This window comes from Prionailurus bengalensis, chromosome C2 (genome assembly GCF_016509475.1).
Source record: "Prionailurus bengalensis isolate Pbe53 chromosome C2, Fcat_Pben_1.1_paternal_pri, whole genome shotgun sequence".
In the NCBI taxonomy this organism is placed as follows: domain Eukaryota; kingdom Metazoa; phylum Chordata; class Mammalia; order Carnivora; family Felidae; genus Prionailurus; species Prionailurus bengalensis.
Window position 1 is genome coordinate 6263200 of NC_057350.1, and position 20530 is coordinate 6283729.

A 20530-nucleotide genomic window follows, 5' to 3' on the forward strand; every position below is an offset into this window, starting at 1 on the left:
GGGGGAAAGGGAGGAGCAGGGAGGGATGGGAGAAAGGAACCTCACAGGGGTCCAAGGAAACTTTGTAGGTAGGCTCTACTGATCATGGTGGTAGTCTCACGAGTATATACACATGTCTAGCGTTATCAAATTGTACACTTTAAATATGTGCAGTTTATCATATGTCATTTCATACTGTATTTCTATGTACTCAATAAAAGATTGAAAAAAAAAGTTGCATCTCAGTTGCTTAGGAATTTGTTTTCTTATATATACTCTTAGTAAGCCAAATAAGTTGACCTACTGGATGCATTAAAAATGATGATTGAAATGTTGGTGACTCACCTAATAAACTCATTTAAGTTTATTAAGTTGGTACCATCGTTACTGAACTGCTTCATAGGAAACCCTCTGGTCCCCTGTGTCTCTTATGACCGTTTTTTTGTCGAAGACTGCTATTAACATTAAGAACAATTGCCTTTCTATTTGTTACAGCAGAAAGAAGCACATCACATTTACCTAAAAGCTGATATTAATAAACAACTGACATTCATGAGTTGTAGGAAATCACTGGAACAGCCAGCTCATCTCCTGGCTGTACCAGGTTGTAAATGTATTGTTGCAAAAGAATATAGCACTGTGTAAAACATTTATGACAACTCTTAAGCTTAGTAAATTACAAAAAAAAATTAACATCTTAAGGATATGGATTGAAATTACAGCTTGTAATTCTTAGATATTTGTGCTTATTTAATTATGAGAGTGATCAGTGAACCCAGTAATTAATCCGAAGTTGCTTATATTTTCAGTGAAATAGATTAGATTATAATAGTGATCAAGAGTAAAATAACTGTGTCTCATACCATGTTCTATAGAAATTTATTGAAAACAAGCTGACAGTACATCCACTAGATAATTGGTGACAATGATGAATTTTCTTCCCACACACTCACAAAAATACTTTCTATATAAGACTGCATTTTGGCCCATCCTGTGGAAATGATACCGATTGTATTCGGTGAATTATTGAGCAGGAAAGATTATGGACAACTTTGCTAATATGGCATCTTCTCACTGGGATGTTTTTAATTGTATGCGATTTTCTCAAGCATTTTAAAGGAGCTATAGTTACTGCCTCCTAGCTGTAGGGACCTTGCAAAATAGAGACCCACAGGAGATTGTATACATTGAACAATTCAGCCAAAAACAGAGGCTTATGGCTCTTGCAAATCTATATGGGGAGAGCAATAATGACTTCAAATCCACCTTCTTTTCCATAGCTAAACCTATAAAGCTTTCTATTAGAGTACATTTTAATCATAGAATTATTTTAAGAGCGAGGCTGTTTATAGATATTAAGGCTTATTTGGCTCCAATGGATTTCAATTAGAATTTTGTCCTTTTTTTTTTCCTGTTACATCAATGTTTATTAAACAAAGAGACCAGGATGGCTAGTTCTCTGCTGTATCAGACATGGGGCAATCAACTCGTTTTAGCCTATGTAAGCATGTGATTCAGAGGAACTACTTTATTTTTTTAATAAAAAAAGTTTTTTTAATGTTTATTTCTTTTTGAGAGAGAGAGAGAGACAGAATGCGAGAAAGGGAGAGGCAGAGAGAGGAGACACGGAATCCAAAGCAGGCTCCAGGCTCTGAGCTGTCAGCACAGAGCCTGATGTGAGGCTCGAACTAATGAACCATGAGATCATGACCTAAGCTGAAGCTGGACGCTTAATCAACTGAGCCACCCAGGCGCCCCTATTTTTCTTCAATTTTTTTTAACGTTTACTTATTTTTGAGAGAGAGACAAACAGACAGACAGACAGAGTGTGGGTAAGGAAGGGGCAGAGAGAGACAGAGACACAGAGTCGGAAGCAGGCTCCAGGCTCTGAGCTGTCAGCACAGAGCCCGACATGGGGCTTGAACCCGCGAACCATGATATCATGACCTGAGCCAAAGTCAGATGCTCAACCAACTGAACCACCCAGAAGCCCTGGGAATATTTCTTTAAAAAAATTGTACGTGTATGGGGCACCTGAGCATCCAACTCTTGACTTCGGCTCAGGTCATGATCTCGCATGTGTGAGTTCAAGCCCAGCATTGGACTCTGTGCTGAGAGCTCAGAGCCTTGGGATTCTCTCTTTTCCTCTCTGGCCCTCCCCCACCTGCTCTCTATTTCTTTCACAAAATAAAAATAAACTTAAAAAAGTTGTACATGGAATACAAGCACATCACCAAACCTCAATATTCTAATCTAGGAATGGAAAAAAAACACTCCTTCACCCTAACTTCCTTATCTATATCTCTCACTGTTCCCGTCATGTCAGATTCTGAGTGAGTTGTACTGATTAATCTAAAAGGTTAAGGGATACGTGATTGGTTTCAATATAGTCTCAGATTTTGGACTCTAGACTAGAGGTAAAACATGAAAAGCTGAAGAGTGAGTGATCCTCATAGGTTTATCACAGGTCTTGACATACTTTAACATTTTACAGTTGCAGTGACAATTAAGTTGGGTCAAATTATGTCCATTTGGGGTCAAGTAGTATGGTACGGTGAAAAAAACTCAGCAGACAGACCTGCCCTAAAAACTGAGTTCTCCCCCTCACTGGCTTTGTGACCTCAGATGGGTTACTTGATGTTTCTGAGCCTTACTTAGTTTGCTCAACAGTAAAATACGATGACTGATCCCTATTGCACAGGGCTGTCATCATGATGAAGTCAGCCGCCATATGGAAGCTGCTGCCTCTGTGCTTGGCATACAGTGTAGGGGGTGATGGTGGTGATCCGTATTCAAGTGGTTACAAATTTTGGTTGTGAGGCAGCAGTGGGTGGCCTGAAGTTACAACAGAAACAAGACACAGTCTCTGTCTTCAGAGAGTTTTCAGTCAAATGCCATTTGTCAAGCAATTGTTCCCAGTAAAATAGTTGATGTGGAAACAGACTGACTCTTGGTTGCATCTCTCACATAAAGACACGAGCAGGGCCCTCGAGAGTCCTAGTGTGTGTTCAAGAATTACTCTTCCAAGAGGCAACTAGTATTTGCTGATGGCGTGCTATGGGACAGGTGCTGTGATAGATATTTACAAACACTATCTCATTTCTCCCTGTGATAACCCTATAGAATCGGTGTTGTTATTCATGTCTTATAGATGGCCAATATCACTTCACTAACTGACAGACTTAGGTTCAAGCCCATGTCAGCCTGCCTTCAAGTTGTCCACCACCTTCGACTGTCACACTCCCACTCTTGTAGCATTGGACAGTTTGTGACTGTAAATGAAAAACACTCTTGAATTAAGCCTGTATCCTACAAAACTGGGATGGCTGTCTCAAAGGAGAGTTCTGAGGAAGGAGAAGGGAATTTTATTTTATTTTTTATTTTTTATTTTTTAAAATTTACATCCTAATTAGTTAGCATATAGTGAAACGATGATTTCAAGAGTAGATTCCTTAAGCCCCTTCCCCATTTAGCCCATCCCTCCTCCCACAACCCCTCCAGTAACCCTCAGTTTGTTCTTCATATTTATGAGTCTCTTCTGTTTTGTCTCCCTCCCTGTTTTTATATTATTTTTGTTTCCCTTATGTTCATCTGTTTTGTCTCTTAAAGTCCTCGTATGAGTGAAGTCATATGATTTTTGTCTTTCTCTAATTTCACTTAGCATAATACCTTCCCGTTCCATCCACATAGTCGCAAATGGCAAGATTTCATTCTTTTTGATTGCCGAGTAATACTCCCTCGTATATATAGACCACATCTTCTTTATCCGTTCATCCATCGATGGACATTTGGGCTCTTTCCATACTTTGGCTATTGTTGATAGTGCTGCTATAAACATGGGGGTGCATGTGTCCTTTCTAAATAGCACACCTGTATCTCGTGGATAAATGCCTAGTAGTGCCCCTGCTGGGTCATAGGGCAGTTCTATTTTTAGTTTTTTGAGGAACCTCCATACTGTTTTCCAGAGTGGCTGCACCAGCTTGCATTCCCAAGGAGGAGGGAATTTTTACAGGGCTTTAGCAGCAGAGGTCAGCCAACAACTGGTCAAAAATTTGTCTCACAGATTACCAGCCATTGGCTTCTTGCAGTGATTTGGATTTAACAAGACGCATGGAGGAAGTTAGGGGCTAAAGTCATGAGAGGGAAGAGGTGAGGAGGGACAGCTCCTAGGGTCAAGGACAGGCAAGGCCATGAGGGCCACAGCAGAGCATTTTTGGTCCTTCAGGATCTTGTACACCAGCAACTTGGTCTCTTCTTAATCCATCTGCAAAGGTTCAGAAGTAAGGATCTTTGCCTGTGCATCTACCCACTGTTACATGGCAGAATGCGTCTGGAAAGATCAATTCTTTGCCTTAGGATGTGTGATGTTACCACCAGTGTGATGTTTGCAGTTGTAATGCCTAATGAAAAGAGTCCTGACCTGGAAGCAAGAAAACAGGGACAACTGCTTAACCTGCTTGAGCCTGTTCCCTTCACGTGGCCAGGATGAGATGATGCAAACACAGCTTGGGTGAAGTAAAAACACTCACTAAATATGAAGTACGGTACTAATGTTATTAGGATTATTTGGGCTAAGATTTCTGTAGTGGGGAGATGGTGAACTGCCTCATGTATTTCATCAGAAGAGAGAAAGCTTGACAGTCCAGCCAATGCAGAAAGAGGCAGAAGCTGACTCGGGGAAAAAAACCAAAAACTCTCAGTAGAGCCAGTGACGTTAGATCCCTGTTGGGAAGGGTCTGGTGGCAGCTCATTTCTCTTCTGCCTTCTTGATGAAACAGAAGTGGGGGTGTTGAATGAAAACAATAACCCCCGTAAAGACCTGGGAGATGGGTTCCTTTGTTTTGAACTGCTGTCAAAACAGAACTGGTATTCTGTGCCTTCCTGCAGCGGCATCATAGAGGATTCCAGAGCCTCCTTGTGTCTGAGTTCACATTCTGTCCATTTTAAATTCTCACATCAGATGACTAAAGGCTTACCAACGGTATCAAAAGTTCGGGTACAGGGGCGCCTGGCTGGCTCAGTCAGTGGAGCATGTGACTCCTGATCTCGGGGGTGGTGAGTTCGAGCCCCAGGTAGGGTCCAGAGATTACTTTAAAAAACAAAAAAAAAAAAGCTTGTGTATATTGGAATCTAGTCTTTGTATATTAACCACGGACAAGGGCATGTGAAAGCTACGTATAGTATAGTTGCTGTCCTGAGCTATCTTGGAGCTGGACTCATTGTACCTCAGAGAACTTTCCTGTGAAACTTTTGTATTCTTAGGGAGTGTGCATTTAGCTGTGGGCCATCATGTCTCCCAGGGTCCTTAGATCAAACAAGAATCTGGATGGAGGATTGCAGACCTCGTGGGGCGTGTGTAGGAGAGTCTGTGTGAGAGACCTTGTCATCTAGCCTTACTGGTCACACAGATTATTCAGCTGAATCAAGTTCAATACTACTGCCTAGGCTCTATACCAAGAATTTAAAAATAAAGTGGAAGTAAACTACAGTACCTTTGTTTTCACTGAATGTCAAGCAGGTGCTAGCAGCAAAGTGCCGAGAAGTTATTCTAGATGCATAGAACCCTGCAGTGATGTGTGACGTTGCTTTGGGGAGTAATTCACTGCAGTAAAACATTCCTGACCTACAAATGAAGACCTGCTATGTTTATTAAACCTTCTGTTGCACTTAATTTGAACCAAATCTAACCGAAATAAAAGTGACTATGTCTGGGTCTTAATTAGTTTTTCAGTCATGGCCTTTGGTTACAAGGACTTTGGACTACATGGTAGCTTTCATCCCTGATGAGAAATTAGGATCGCATCATCAAATTTCATTTCATTTTTAGTTTTTATTTATTTTTTTAAAAAAATTTTTCAACGTTTTTTATTTATTTTTGGGACAGAGAGAGACAGAGCATGAACCGGGGAGGGGCAGAGAGAGAGGGAGACACAGAATCGGAAACAGGCTCCAGGCTCTGAGCCATCAGCCCAGAGCCTGACGCGGGGCTCGAACTCACGGACCACGAGATCATGACCTGGCTGAAGTCAGATGCTTAACCGACTGCGCCACCCAGGCGCCCCATCATTTTTAGTTTTTAAACACATTGCTTCGAAGTCCGCTTTAGTCTTGTTTAACTCCCAAGTAAGGTTTTGATTTTTCACATTGAATGATTAAATTTCTAATAATTAGACAAACTTGGTTTTGATTTTTCCAAATCCATTCTTATAAAAGTTTGGTCTTTGTGTAGCTGCAAAAGTATGATCAGTTCTTTATTAAACAAATGTAAATTTTCCACTGGGTGGACTGTCTTCAAAAAGGTTCCAACAATGGGATGATTTTCCATGCAAATCACATTTTTTCCTGAATTGTTTTCTGTCATCATGTAGCTGTAATCGGGGGAGGTCCTATTCATGTTATAATAGTCCAAATGGAGCACAGAAAGGAAAGCACATTTTTTTAATTAAAATATGACAAGCCTTGTAATTATGGATCAAGTTTATATCCCTGGGATCCACTATTACTCTTAATTTAAAACAAGTATTAACTCTAAAAAAGTAGTAGATTAATTTGTTATATTCTATGCTATATGTTTCATCTCAAAAGTGTGATTTCATCACTAATAAATAAAAGTGTGTCCATCTCCACAAATATGTCTGAATTTCCTAAGTATTGCATTTCATACCAGCCATCCAAGCTTACCAAGTACTGTCGTTTTCTTCAAGGCAAAATCTTGCAACATTCTTAGAGAATGAAGATGTAATTCACTAATTCACAAATTGCTGTCATTGTTGTCCTCTGATGTGAACTTTGTCTTGTATTACCTGTGAATAGAGTCTCACCAAAGTTTGTCTCAGGGGTCTTACATTTTATGTCAAAGAAAAAAACAAAACCCAACTGAGATTTTTTCCAGAAAATACTTCCACAAGATGTGGTGTTTCCCATTCCTAATGATCCACTTATAGTTAAATATAATAAAGCAGAGGTTCATTTTAATGTCAATAGCTATAAATCTGAAAACACTTTTCTCCTATCAGGTTTTGCTATGTCTCTGGCTGATCCAGCAGAAACAAGTGTAGATGAGCACCTCCCCTCTGTGGCCTTAGGTCCCAGGAGGAGGTCTGCAGAATGCACGGGAACCCAGGACGCAGGTGACTGTTCAAGAGGCAGCCCTAGTCACGCTTCTGATAGGAGTGTGGATTACAGCAGATCTCAGTGTTCCTGCAGAAGTTTAAGTTCTCCCTGTGATTATTCAGAAGACTTTCTCTCTGAATGTTCTGAAACAGCTCGTAATAGAAATTATTTTGAGAAGACTATGATAAGAGAAAAAAAGAACGAGAAGAAAACGTATAATGTCTCTAAAGTCTCCCAACCTAAAGGTAAGAAGCAAAATTTCCCAAGCAAGACCAAACTTCTGTTCCCAATGACATTATTATTTAATGCACTAGTATTTGAAGTCATCCCTATTCAGTTTTATTGTTGTCCCCTATTTCAAATGTGTGTTTATAAATGAACTTGTATGGAAGGAAATAGAGAAATTGGGAATGATTACAAGATGGCAGGAAGTTAGGCTGAAAACATAAAACCTAGCCCTCTTGTACAACTTACCCTGCTGGAGCCTATAGTGAGGTTAGTTCCGTTTTTAGTTAACAGGTGGCCTTGTTACAGAGTACCACGACACTTGGACTTTGCTGGCCTCTTGCCTCGCATCCCAGCTGAAGAATCAAGGTTTGAATTGCCAATGAACTGTAAATACCCGAGTCAGCACCCCAAGAGGATGGTCTACAAGTCCGGTGAGGCAAAGATCATCTTTTGAGACAGAGGTGGTTCAAAAGGCTGTTAACAAGGTCATTCATTCCCTTGTGGACTGTAAGAGTACCGACACCAGTTCCTAACTGTCCAAATGGAAGTAGCCTTGTGATGTCCTTGACCTCACTCCCTGCCTCCCTGACCAGACTGTGAACACCTCCTCCCATTTTAGGCAATCCTGGGCTTATAAATATTCCTAATATGGAAATGGTTGAAACTTTCTTCGGCTGTGGCCATCAGAACTGCCATCAGTGAACAGCTGGAAACTACGTCAATACTATGTGGACAGCATGTCTGCTGTCAGGTGTACCCCGTGTCTCCCCCCCGCCAGCCCCCTGTGACCAGGTGTGCCTAGGACTCCCTCTGCTACCTCAGAGTCATCTAGAACCTTCAGGTCCCCTTCTTCCCAGCTATAGGGTAGGGATTCTTCATCTTAGTCGCATATCTCTGGGCTGCATGAAAATCTTTGCATTTTTTATGTCTATTTACATTTGTGAACTCTTCTAGGGAGAAGGACCCATGAGCTTCCACCAGATTCTCAAAAGGCTAAAAGCTCCTTTTCTAGAGAGGTAGGAGTCTTATGCTCACGGTCAAGGCCGAGGGTAGAAGACGAAAAGCCTAGTTCCTTCTGTCACATGGGACTCTGTCAAAAGAAGTCTGTTTGTGGCATTTGGAAGAGATTATCACAACAGAAACTACATCGTGGTTAGGCTCCATCGTGGTTATGATCCCCTATCCACGTCTGAATTTACAAAACTCTGAAAAACAAACAGTTTTTATATCTTTGGTACCTAAACTGATTCAGCAACAAAAACCAGATCTGAACTAACATGAGACTGATCTCTATTTCAGTTAGTGTGAATAGCCACATATTTCACAAAAATATTCTTTGATTAAAGTATGCTATTCCCAGCCCTACTGGAAATTCTATGGGAAATACTGTATATGCACCAAAATAATAATAATAATAATAATAATAATTCAGAAACAGTCTGGCTCCAAGGTTTTATGACAGGGATCATAGATCTATACACTACACTTTGTATTGATTCTACACTTCCGTGGGGCTGTATGAAAGGCTGTTAGCATTTATAAAACTATTTCTACACGAACTGCACTTTGAGTTCTAAGTGCCTGACAATTTAACTTTTAAAAATTGTTTCCTCATTTATTTATTCCACAAGTATTTGAGTTCTTTATGCAAAACACCTGGTCATAAATTGGGAGCAGCCAAAATTAATTTTGTCACTTCATTAAGAGTAGTTTAACCATTGGGCTAAATCTGCCTCACTACATGAAATGAGATAGAAATGATAAATTTGGTCATTCTTACCAGGCAGGGGTTAGTATAATGAGATGCAAAATCATTAAGGACTAAACTCTATTTCCGTTTTCCATAACCTTGATTAGTATACAAGTATACATAATGTCTATAGAATAAATTTATTCTATGTCACTCAAATACAAGTGGTATGTTTATCTTCTGAAGCAAGTAGATCTGGTTCATCCTCCCCCAAGCACCAGCTAGGGTAGGCAAGCAATTCAGTCTCAGATGTGTTTGCGGGAAGGAGGGAGTTTGGGTGGCTTTACACAGACCAGACACTTGGGGAAGGGCTTCTGGTCCTCCATTTGCATCACAAACATTCCTTGTCCAAACACATGGGGTCACCTCCTGTTTTCAAAGTACACATGCCCTGTATGTACATCTCAACCTGGGACCTTGGCAGGTGTGCCCATGGCCACAGGGATTAGCCCCCAAGCACCCATTCATGCTGCCTCTGTCCTCCCGTCACGTGAGCACAGCATATGTCAGGGACATAAGCCTCCACAGCCCACAGAACCCACCACCCTCATCCTTCTAGTCTCAGGGAGAGCCCTCTCTCCTCCGGGAAACACATCACCCAAGAGTAGTGAGACATTGTAAGTTGGGAGTCAAGTTCCGGTCATGCTGGACGTGGTGTAGAACATGACATTCCCCACCCCACCCCACCCCCTGTTTTAATCCAGCCTGACCCACCTGGGTCTGGGCCTTTCCCAGCCAGTGCCCAGCCTCAGAGGTTGACCTCTGCTTTCCAATTTTCAATGTGCTCAAAAACCTATTCCAAAATACTCAAACGTTCAACCACAGCCTTTACTGAATCGTTCCCAGTGGGAAAATAAAGACCTGTGGGGGCACAGTTGTAAAGACCGCCCATTGATTACTGATGTGATACGGATACTGTAATCGTTGCCACATCTATGTGTTCTGTCACAGTCACAATTGAGATGCCTTGTCCCCAGGAAGCACCTTCCATTTCTGTTGGCTCGTGATTTCCATCACAGGCAGAATCACCTTTTCCACCACCTACACCAAACATATTAAGCCGTGTCTCAGGTGACGTGTCCACATGTGGGCAACAGCTTAAGGCTAGGACTCCAGTGACACTGGCCACTAGATGCTTTCTCTCTCCAGGATGAGGACCATATATTTTTTTAGATTCTAGAATCCAGTTTCAGTCTCTCTCATAATACAGATATACTAGGGGCTCCTGGGTGGCTCAGTTGATTAAGCATCTGACTCTTGATTTCAGCTCAAGTCATGACCTCACGGTTCATGAGATCGAGCCCTGAGTCAGGCTCCATGCTGGGAGGGTGGAGCCTACTTGGGATTCTCTCTCTCTTCTCTCTTTGCCCCTCCCCTGCTCATGCAGTCTCTCTCTCTCTCTCTCTCTCAATATAAATCAATAAACTAAAAAAAGAATATAGATATACTAACGTGCACACGCACATACACAGTATGCACATAAACACATGTAAATGTCATGCAAATGCACATACATATGGGGCAGTAGCACAGGCACACAGACATGGGTTCCATTTCACCACTGACTAGCTGTGTGCCCATCAAGCAGGATGTCGCGAAGCATCAGTTTGTTCATCTTTAAAATGGGATAATAATGCAGTGACATTACACATACATTTGACACAACTCAGTTATATAAGCTTGATGTGACATTGTTTAGATACATTTTGTTTGAAATAGACTTCTGAATACAAGCCAACTAACTACTTCCTTTAGAGCCCAAAGTAACAGGAAAACTTAGCTATGTTGGATTTACTGAGAAATGGAATATCTGTACACACAGTCTAAGCAGTTCAATGGCTTTCTAAGGCTCTTTTTGAGTAAAGGAGATCTTCATATATAACACTGGGCTCTCATGTTACACTCGAATTGCCTCACAACATATTATTGGAAGGATTATATCAGATAATCTACATATAGCATTTAGTTCAATGCTTAACATGTGGTAAGCCCTTAGTAAATGTTATCTATTATTGTGGTTTTTAATAGAACTTTAATAATAGAAATAAGTACAGGTTTTACAGTCAAAGAAAGCCTGGTTTTCCATCCATTCTATGCCACTTTGTGGTTCTGTGACCTTAGACAAATGAGTCATAATCCCTAGCTGTAAAAAAGACGACTACTGACCTGAAATGAGGTATCTATATATGAAGTCCCTACCTGAAGCACGTCTATATTACATGTTCGTTCGCCTTGTATGTGTGCGGGGTGCAGGTGGGGGTAACACATATGCGCATATCTGCATATCTCTATCTATATGACTAGTAACAAACTGGATTATCTGCTCACGCAGGCCAGAAGGAAATCTCAGTTGAAAAAAAGCACAACTGGAATGCGCCACTTTTAAATGCTCAGAACAATGTGATTGCCCAAAGAAGAGATGCTATGACTCATCGCATCCTCTCAGCAAGGCTCCAGAAGATTAAAGAGCTCAAAAACGAACTATGTGATATACGTCGTAAATTGGAAGCCACGGTCATAGAAAACCAATTTTTGAAACATCTTCAGCTTAGGCACTTGAAAGCAATAGGGAAATATGAGAATTCACAAAATAATCTACCTCAAATTATGGTAAAACATCAGAATGAAGTCAAAAACTTAAGGCAGCTACTTAGGAAATCCCAGGAAAAGGAAAGAAGCGCATCCAGGAAACTTCGAGAAACCGACAGTGAGCTGCTGAAGACTAAAGACTCCTTGCAGGAGCTGCAGAGGCTTTCCGAAGACAAAAATCTTGCAGAGAGGGAAGAACTCACTCAAAAATTGTCTGTTCTCACAACGAAAACAGAGGCAAACAACAAAAAAATACAGGTCCGTATTTCAGAGGCCTAGAAATTGTAATGTCCCAAGAACGATACGCAGGGTACACGTGTGTCACGCTTGCCCCCCTGCAGTGAAGCATTCCCAGCTGCTTTGCTCACAGGCCACACCAGTGATGGCATCCAGTGCGGGGGGGGGGGGGGGGGGGGGGGGGAACACAGGGGGCGGGGCAGGGGAAGATGTCCCTTCTGTTGTGGCCAGGCTCGTTTGTCTGGAAATGACCATTCTGTAAGGGTGCTCATGTGCTGGAAAGGTGTTGGGTTGGGTTGTGTGAAACCTCTTAGAAGCCAACCTTCTTCTCCTGGAATCTGTTTCTTAAAGACCCACTTCCCTAAAAGCCTGCCCCCCGCATCTCTCCAGCCCCTCTCCTTGCACTCCCCCTGGTCAGCTGTCTAGTCACTACCGCAGAGACCTTGTTGGTAGGCTGGAAACAGAAGTGTTTCCCGGAGAATGCTCCTGGGAACTGAGCAGGGGGAAAGGAATTAAAATCATCTAATGAATGGGCTGATTTTCTAGAATAGCCGTGGGTGTCAAAGTCTTGGAGACTGCTCTATGAGGGATGATTTGGGGGAACATCCTGATTATACTGAGAATTTTTTGTGTGTTAGTTCTTGGTCTCTACGGACATAAACATAAATAAAATTAGGTTACTGTTTAATTCCTTATTATTTAAATGACGGTGAGAGGCAAGTATTTTTTACAAACTTGAAATAATAAGAAAATATCAAGTTCATTTCATCCACTTCCTTATTATTTATTTCTTCTTTGGTAAAAATCCTCTATTTTCAAGGAGAACTTCCTCCCACGAAGTGGATATGTGAACTACAGAAAATGACGAGCAGCCGCATTTTCAGTCACATAAATAATGTAGAAAAGTCCGATTATTTGGCCTCCTGTGTTAATAGCGGACCCATGTTAGCTCACGTCTGTCAAGTAAATGGAGTTGTATCTCACCTACCTATTTTTTATGTATACATGTGAATTAGTTCATGTTTTTTGTAGCTGTAACCAAAACCAATAAGAATTCAAGAACCCTTTTCTTATCAGAAGCACTTGGTTGTGTGAGAAATTTGGTTGGTTGTAGGGCATTTGCTGGGGGAGAAAATGTTGACGAGCCAAACAAAACACGTCGGTATTTTTCTTCAGTGTTAATACTTTGGGGACTGGGATTTTTACTGATTATTTCATCCTCTCAGCTTACCATATTGCCCACTTTTCTTTAATGACAGAGTATTAATATTAATATGGGGGGAAATGCACTTAATGGGAAAAAAGACAAAAGGAAAGAAAAGGCCTTTTGGTCAAGCCTCTGTCAAAGTCCAGATCAAAGAGTTCTGCAAAAAACTGCTGAGGAGGTGCCCGCGCACCAGTGAGCCCCTGGGCACGGATGGCCTGCAGCTGCCCAACCTCTCCTGGTCTGAGAATTCCTTTATCCCTGGGGAGGGAATCCCTGACAGGGAATTCCTTTATCCCGGGGGGAAGGGGCGGGGCTGTGACCCCTGCGGGAGCTTCCGGGACCAGGCATCCGAGGCTCACGCATGCGCGGCTGCCCTGCTGCTGGCCCGCCCCCCGGCGGACGAGGCGGGCCAGGGCCCGGTGCGCACCAGCCGCGTTAGCAGGTCTTGGAGTTGGCACAGCCACCTGGGTTGAGTTTTAAAGCATGGCGTTGGTTATATTTATTAATTTTCAGGAAGTGTTCAAAGGTTATGTTTTTAATCAAAATCAGGGGTGTGAAAATCACTGGGTTCCAAACACATTTATTCTCTAGAGTTGGAATATGTGGGTTTTTCGGCTTTTGTATTTGTGCGTGTGGTTATGTTCAGCTCTAACATATGTCCCCTGCACCGGTCGTGCGCTAAAGTTGTATTAAGTTAAAACTGTGCACTTCTCGTAAATGCAATTAGTTCCATTACAGTTGAACTTTGTTAACAATACTACATTGGTTACAGAAGAGTTAAAATATATACTGTTTTCAGAGCTTGGAAAAACAGTTGAGGCTGAACAATAGAGTCTTTAATCGGCAGTTGGCCACTGAGAACCGGAAGACGTTAGCAGCCCAGGCAGCTACAAAGACTCTGCAAATGGAAATAAAACGCCTTCAACAAAAACTTAAGGTACTTCTTTAAAGCAAAATGTAACAAAATTTGTTCAGTTCTGCTTCCCAAAATATCAGAGCTGTTCTTTAAATTGTTTAACTTTGGGAATCTTTCTCAAATTAACTTTTCCCCTAGACCATTGGAACAGATAGAGGATCTGAATTACGAGGGTGGGTTCACAGCCTGGTGAGCGTGTGCTGTCACTAGAAGTTAAAGCTCCACACTCTTCATTAACAAAAGCTTCGTCCCATGAATTAATATTACTGTATTTCGTTACCATCTTAATGGAAGCCAAACTAAGTTTTCAAATTTGGAAATTAACTTACATCATTAAAATATTTAGTCATTTTAATGGCCCACAAATTCACTTTAAGGCGTACTTGAATTGGGGCGCCTTGGCTGGCTCAGTTGGTTAAGTGCCCAACTCTTGATTTTGGCTCAGGTCACGATCTAATGGTTGTGAGATCAAGCCCAGTGTCAGGCTCCATGTTTAGCAGGCTCCATGCTAAGCACGGACCCTGCTTGGGATTCTCTCTCTCTTACCCTCTCTCTCTGCCCCTCCCCTGCTCACACTATCTCAAAATAAAAAGAAACATTAAAATAATAAATAAAATCTACTTGGAAATGCTTGCAAAACTGTCTTTTAAAGTGTGCTTTAGGGGCACGTGGGTGGCTCAGTCGGTTAAGTGGCCGACTTCAGCTCAGGTCCTGATCTCACCATTTGTGACTTCAAGTCTGTGTCAGGCTCTGTGCTGACAGCTCGGAGCCTGCAGCCTGCTTCGGAATCTGTGTCTCCCTCTCTCTCTGCCCCTCCCTTGCTCACCCTCTGTCTCTCTCTCTCTCTCTCAAAAATAAATAAACATTTTATTTAAAATGTTTTTAACATTTATTTATTATTGAGAGAGAGAGACAGAGCGTGAGCATGGGAGAGGCAGAGAGAGAGGGAGACACAGATTCCGAAGCAGGCTGCAGGCTCCGAGCTGTCAGCACAGAGCCCAGATGTAGGGCTCGAACCCACAAACCGCGAGATCGTGACCTGAGCCAAAGTCAGCCGCTTAACCGACTGAGCCACACAGGTGCCCCAATAAATAAACGCTATAAAAAATTTTTAAATGTGCTTTAAAGATAAGAATTAAAAATATTTATTTTTTCAGACTTTTGCTATCTTTCTGCCTTCAAGATTTCTAAAATGGCCAACAAGTTGGAAAAAACTAGATAAACACTTAAGAAATATAGCTCTTTCAAGCCTCAACTAGCAAATCTTAAGTTTGATTCTTTAAGACAAGAATCTCTAACTTTTTTATGACAAGTAGAGAATTCAGATTTCCCAGGAGCCTGGAGAGCACTCAGAGGCAGGGAAAGGATATTAGGAGAGAAAGCTGGGGGGGGGGCGGGGGGGAGAAGAGAAAGTTGGATGTAAATTTTCCCTTTGCAAAGCAGGAAGAGAGTTCTGTTTCTTTCTTCCCTAGAGTCTCAGGTAACTTCAGAGAGAAAAGTATGCCAGAAAATGGGTGTGGCCATAGCAACTAGCTTAGAAATCTAACAGAAGAGTCTTCAAGAACCACTGGTCAAGGCAAACACACCCACATATATGGAGACACTATCAAAGAATTTTAAAATAAATTTTGGGCTTTCATATGCAATGATATGCATATAAATACTATGCAATCATTAAAAAAACAATTTTGAAAGGGGAAATGCTATTTTAATACTTAATGAAATACTTAATGAAAAAGAAGATGCAAAATTCTATATGCAGTAAGATCCAAATTTATTTACAAAAAAAAAAAAAAGTAAATATACCTCTATACATTTCTGTGCATCTGTAGAAAGGAATGGGGACTCTTTACATTATAATATGGTAATCTCTAGGATATATGGATAAGTGAAAAAAGGAAGACAGAGGAAACAGGAGGAATTTAAAAACAGGAGGACTAAAGGAGCACCTGGGTGGCGCAGTCAGTTAAGCATCTGGCTCAGGTCATGATCTTGCAGTTCCTGAGTTCGAGCCCTGCGTTGGGCTCTATGCTGATAGCTCAGAGCCTGGAGCCTGCTTTGGATTCTGTGTCTCCCTCTCTCTGCCCCTCTCTCTGCCCCTCCCCTGCTTGTGCTCTGTCTCTCTCAAAATTAAAGAAACATTTAAAAAATTTAAAAAACATATGACTTCACTCATATGAGGACTTTAGGAGACAAAACAGATGAACATAAGGGAAGGGAAACAAAAATAATATAAAAACACGGAAGGGGACAAAACAAAATATGGAGAACAAACAGGGTTGCTGGAGGGGTTGTGGGAGGGGGGATGGGCTAAATGGGGAAGGGGCATTAAGGAATCTACTGAAATCATTGCTTCACTATATACTAATTTGGATGTAAATTTTAAAAAGTAAAAAATAAAGTTAAATTAAAAAACAGAAGGAATACAAATATATCCACATTTTTATTTATGTTTTTAAAAGAAAAGGAATAGTGGGGTAACAACGGAAGTAGGGAGATAACAGATCAGAAGGGGTGATTGTAGAACCTAGATTTCCTTGAATATCTTTTTTTTTTAACATTTATTTTTGAGAGAGAGAAAGAGAGAGGGCAAAGGAAGGGCAGAGAGAGAGGGAGACAGAGGATCCCATGTGGGCTCTGCCCTTTCAGCACAGAGCCCAATGCAGGGCTTGAACTCACAAACCGTGAAATCATGAACTGAGCCAAAGTCAGATGCTTAACTGACTGAGCCACCCAGGTGCCTCTCCTTGAATATCTTTTTGGTAGATTTGATTTTAGAACCATATCAAATTGTGGAATCACCAAATGGTTTGCATAATTATGAAGCAGAATGAAATGCAAAAGGAAAAATGGAAAAGCATTCCCTAAAAATCAAAAATCAAATGAAAACAACCCACTGTAAATTCCAGTGGCAGCGAAATTGTCAGAGACACCATTCCAAGAGACTTAAAACATGTTAATTTCACCGCATGTGCCTAGTGAAATACGTTCTTGATTATAGTGTGGGCATGGTTATTTTGAAGCTGTTGTGTTTATCCTATGGGATGAAACACACGATGAATTATGTTGGTGTCATTGAGAACTAGGATTTGGGGATGGAAGAAAGAAAATACAGAAGTAAGATGAGGTCAATAAAAATCCTGTAGTCCTGGGGAACCACCTGGGGGGCTCAGTTGGTTAAGCATCTGACTCCTGATTTCGGCTTGGGTCACAATTTCACGGTTTGTGGATTTAAGCCCAATGTTGGGCTCTGCACTGACAACGCGAAGCCTGCTTGGGATTTCTGTCTCCCTCTCTCCCTGCCCCTCCACTGCTCAATCTCTCTCCCAAAATAAATAAATAAACATTTTTTAAAAATCCTATAGTCTTGTTTGTGAACTGAAGTGAAAGTATGCATTTATGATATAATTTATCTTTAAAAATAAATAGGGGTGCCTGGGTAGCTCAGCTGATGAAGCGTCCAACTTCGGCTCAGGTCATGATCTCATGGTTTGTAGGTTCGAGCCCCACGTGGGGCTCTGTGATGACAGCTCAGAGCCTGGAGCCTGCTTTGTTGGGATTCTGTGTCTCCCTCCCTCTGCCCCTCCCCCACTCATGCTCTGTCTCTGTCTCTGTCTCAAAAATAAATGTTTTTGTTTTTTTTTTAATTTAAAAATAAATACAATGGGGCGCCTGGCTGGCTCAGTTTTTGGTAGAGCGTGTGACTCTTGATTTCAGGGTTGTAAGTTTGAGTCCCATGGTGGGTGTAGAGATTACTTAAAAATAAAATCTAAAAAAGAAAGAAGGCCCTCCCCAGAACTAAATCTGCCAGCCTGCCAGCACCTTGATCTTGGCCTTCCCAGCCTCCAGAACTAAAAATAAATACATATTCTAATGTGACCAGCCCATTAACATTGAATAGCCCTAGTGCCCAGATTATGGTCTTCAAATTCCATACCACACTAAAAAGAACCAAGGCACCTTAAAAAAAAAAAAAAAAAAAAATCTCAGGTCTGGAACATGAAATATACTGCATGAGCCTGGGACATACTGTCCTACAAAAGCAAGGAAACTACAGAGAACTAAAAGTGTAATATCAGGAGCCACCTAAGATTGGTTCTTATTGGCCAAAGGTGGGGTAATCTGAGGATCAGTGAAGTAACTCTCTGGATTGAATCTCATCAAATATATAGACATCCAAATGTCCATAATGATACTTTAAAAAACAAAACAAAACACCTCAGTGATTAGTCACCTTTAGAGAATACTAAGATCCCAGCACACTATTTCGAAGACTGGTAAATAAAGGCAAAGAAACAATTCTTTCTACCTTTCCTATTCTCAGAGCGACCAAATAGTCTGTGAGGAGGGAAGAGCCTCCTTATAAGAGCATTCCAATTACTGAAAAAGGAAGGAGAGGATTAGAGTACCACTGTTCTGGAAGTCCCAGTGAGTTGGCGGATCCAAGTTGTCGGTGGCTCGTAGCATGACAAGAGAAGCCATCAGACACTATGTACTTGCTAACTGACGTACACACCACCGCCTACAGTGGGTTCTTGCCCAAAAAATCATACCCAGGTGTGATCCAATATTTGTTTTTAAGATTATTTTTCTTAAGTCATCTCTACACCCAGCACGGGGCTGGAACTCACAACCCCGAGATCAAGAGTTGCACACTCTACCAACTGAGCCAGCCAGGCACCCGGTGGTCAAACATTTAGATCGAAAAGAAATATACGGGCAGCGGAACACGGTAATACCTCAGGGATGCAGTCAGCAACATCAGGCCATCTGAAACTCTACAGCACAAACAACCCAGTTTCTACAGCAAACAAATAGCGAATCAAAGCAAAAGAGATGAGGGAGGAATTTATAGAGTAAAAGAGATCATGAGAAACCCTCAACAACTAAAAAAAAAAAAAAACCCAGTTCAAAAATGGGCAAAGGACTTAAGCATTTCTCCAAAGAAGAACTACAAATGGCCAATAAGCATGTGAAAAGATGCTCAACTGAATGCTGGGAAAATGCAAATCAAAACTGTGAGGAAATACCACCTCACAGTCATTAGGATGGCTACTATAAAATAATAATAACAAGAAAGAAAGAAAGAAAGAAAGAAAGAAAGAAAGAAAGAAAGAAAAGAAGGAAGAAAAGTATTGAGAAGAATGTGGAAAAATTGGAACCCTTGGGCACCACTGGTGGGAATGTAAAATGCTACAGCCACTATAGAAAACAGTATGGAGGTTCCTCAAAAAATGAAAAATATGTATGATCCCACAATTCCACTAGGTCTATACCCAAGAGAATGGAAAGCAGGGTCTTGAAGAGATATTCGTCCCCCCACGTTCACAGCAGCATTATTTACAATCGCTAAAATGTGGAAGCTACCCGAGTGACCGTCAACAGAGGAGTGGAGAAATATAATGTGTGTGTATATATACACACACACATGGAGTATTATTCAGCTTTAAAAAGGAAGGAAATTCTGACACCTGCTACAACATGGATGAACCTCCAGAACATTATGCTAAATGAAATAAGCCAGTCACAAAAAGACGAGTCCTGTATTATTCTAGTTTATAGTCAAAATCATAATGACAGAGTGTAGTGGTGGTTGCCAGGAGCTGGGAGAAGGAAAATGGGAGTCAGTGTTTCATGGGGATGGAGTTTCAGTTTAAATAAAAGTTCCGGGGAGATAAAAAAAAAAAAAAGTTCTGGAGGTGATCAGTGGGTATGGTTGCATGACAGTGTACTTAATGCCACTGACCTGGGCACTTAAAACGATTGAAATGGTGAATTTTATGTTCTGTGCATTTTACCACAATAAAAAAAAATAGAAAGAAAACCCACTGGATTGTACAATTTGAAAGGGAAAATTACATGGTACCTGAATAATATCAAGAAAGCTGTATACAAACAAGGTTTCTTAAAGACTAAGAGACCTATTAATCTCAATGTTTTGGACCTTGTTTGGATTCTGATTCAAGCAAACTTAAAAAAAAAAATTATAGGACAGGGGCCCCTGGGTGGCTCAGTCGGTTGAGCGTCCAACTTCAGCTCAGGTCATGATCTCCTGGTTTGTGAATTTGAGACCTGCATGGAGCTTCCTGCTGTCAGCACGGAGCCCTCTCCACTCTGTTCCCCTCTCTCTTTGCCCCTCCCCCACTCACACTCTGTCTCTCTCTCTCTCTAAAAAATAAATAAACACTTTATGGGGCACCTGAGTGGCTCAGTCAGTTGGGCATCTGACTTCGGCTCAGGTCATGATCTCAGAGTGCGTGAGTTTGAGCCTGTCGTCAGGCTCTGTGCCTACAGCTCAGAGCCTGGAGCCTGCTTCGGATTCCATCTCTCTCTTACCCTCCCCTGCTCGTGCTCTGTCTCTCTCTCTCTCAAAAATAAATAAACATTTAAAAAATAATAAATAGATGAAATATTTAAAAATTATTAGACAGTTGGAAAAATGTGAAACAAACTGGATGTTTATATTAAGGGATTTTTTTTTTTTTTTTTGGTAGGTGAAATGTTCATACTG

The 20530-nt window shown here is 41.3% G+C and overlaps 1 protein-coding gene across 6 annotated transcripts in view; it reads left to right on the plus strand.

Annotated features, from left to right (window-relative positions):
* Positions 1–20530, plus strand: part of LCA5L (lebercilin LCA5 like) — a 48266-nt gene that overhangs the window by 11960 nt on the left and 15776 nt on the right. For 4 of the 6 annotated variants that reach the window (XR_006299290.1, XM_043593572.1, XM_043593571.1 and 1 more), the window contains exons 3-6: positions 6996–7337; positions 7605–7751; positions 11403–11917; positions 13903–14040. Coding sequence is in view for 5 of the 6 variants with exons in the window: in XM_043593572.1 (XP_043449507.1) it covers positions 7004–7337; positions 7605–7751; positions 11403–11917; positions 13903–14040 (1134 nt within the window). In the remaining variant the exon portion in view is untranslated. Of the gene's footprint in view, positions 1–6995; positions 7338–7604; positions 7752–11402; positions 11918–13902; positions 14041–20530 lie in introns of those variants that run through there. The other 2 variants (XM_043593574.1, XM_043593573.1) reach the window with 2 other exon arrangements.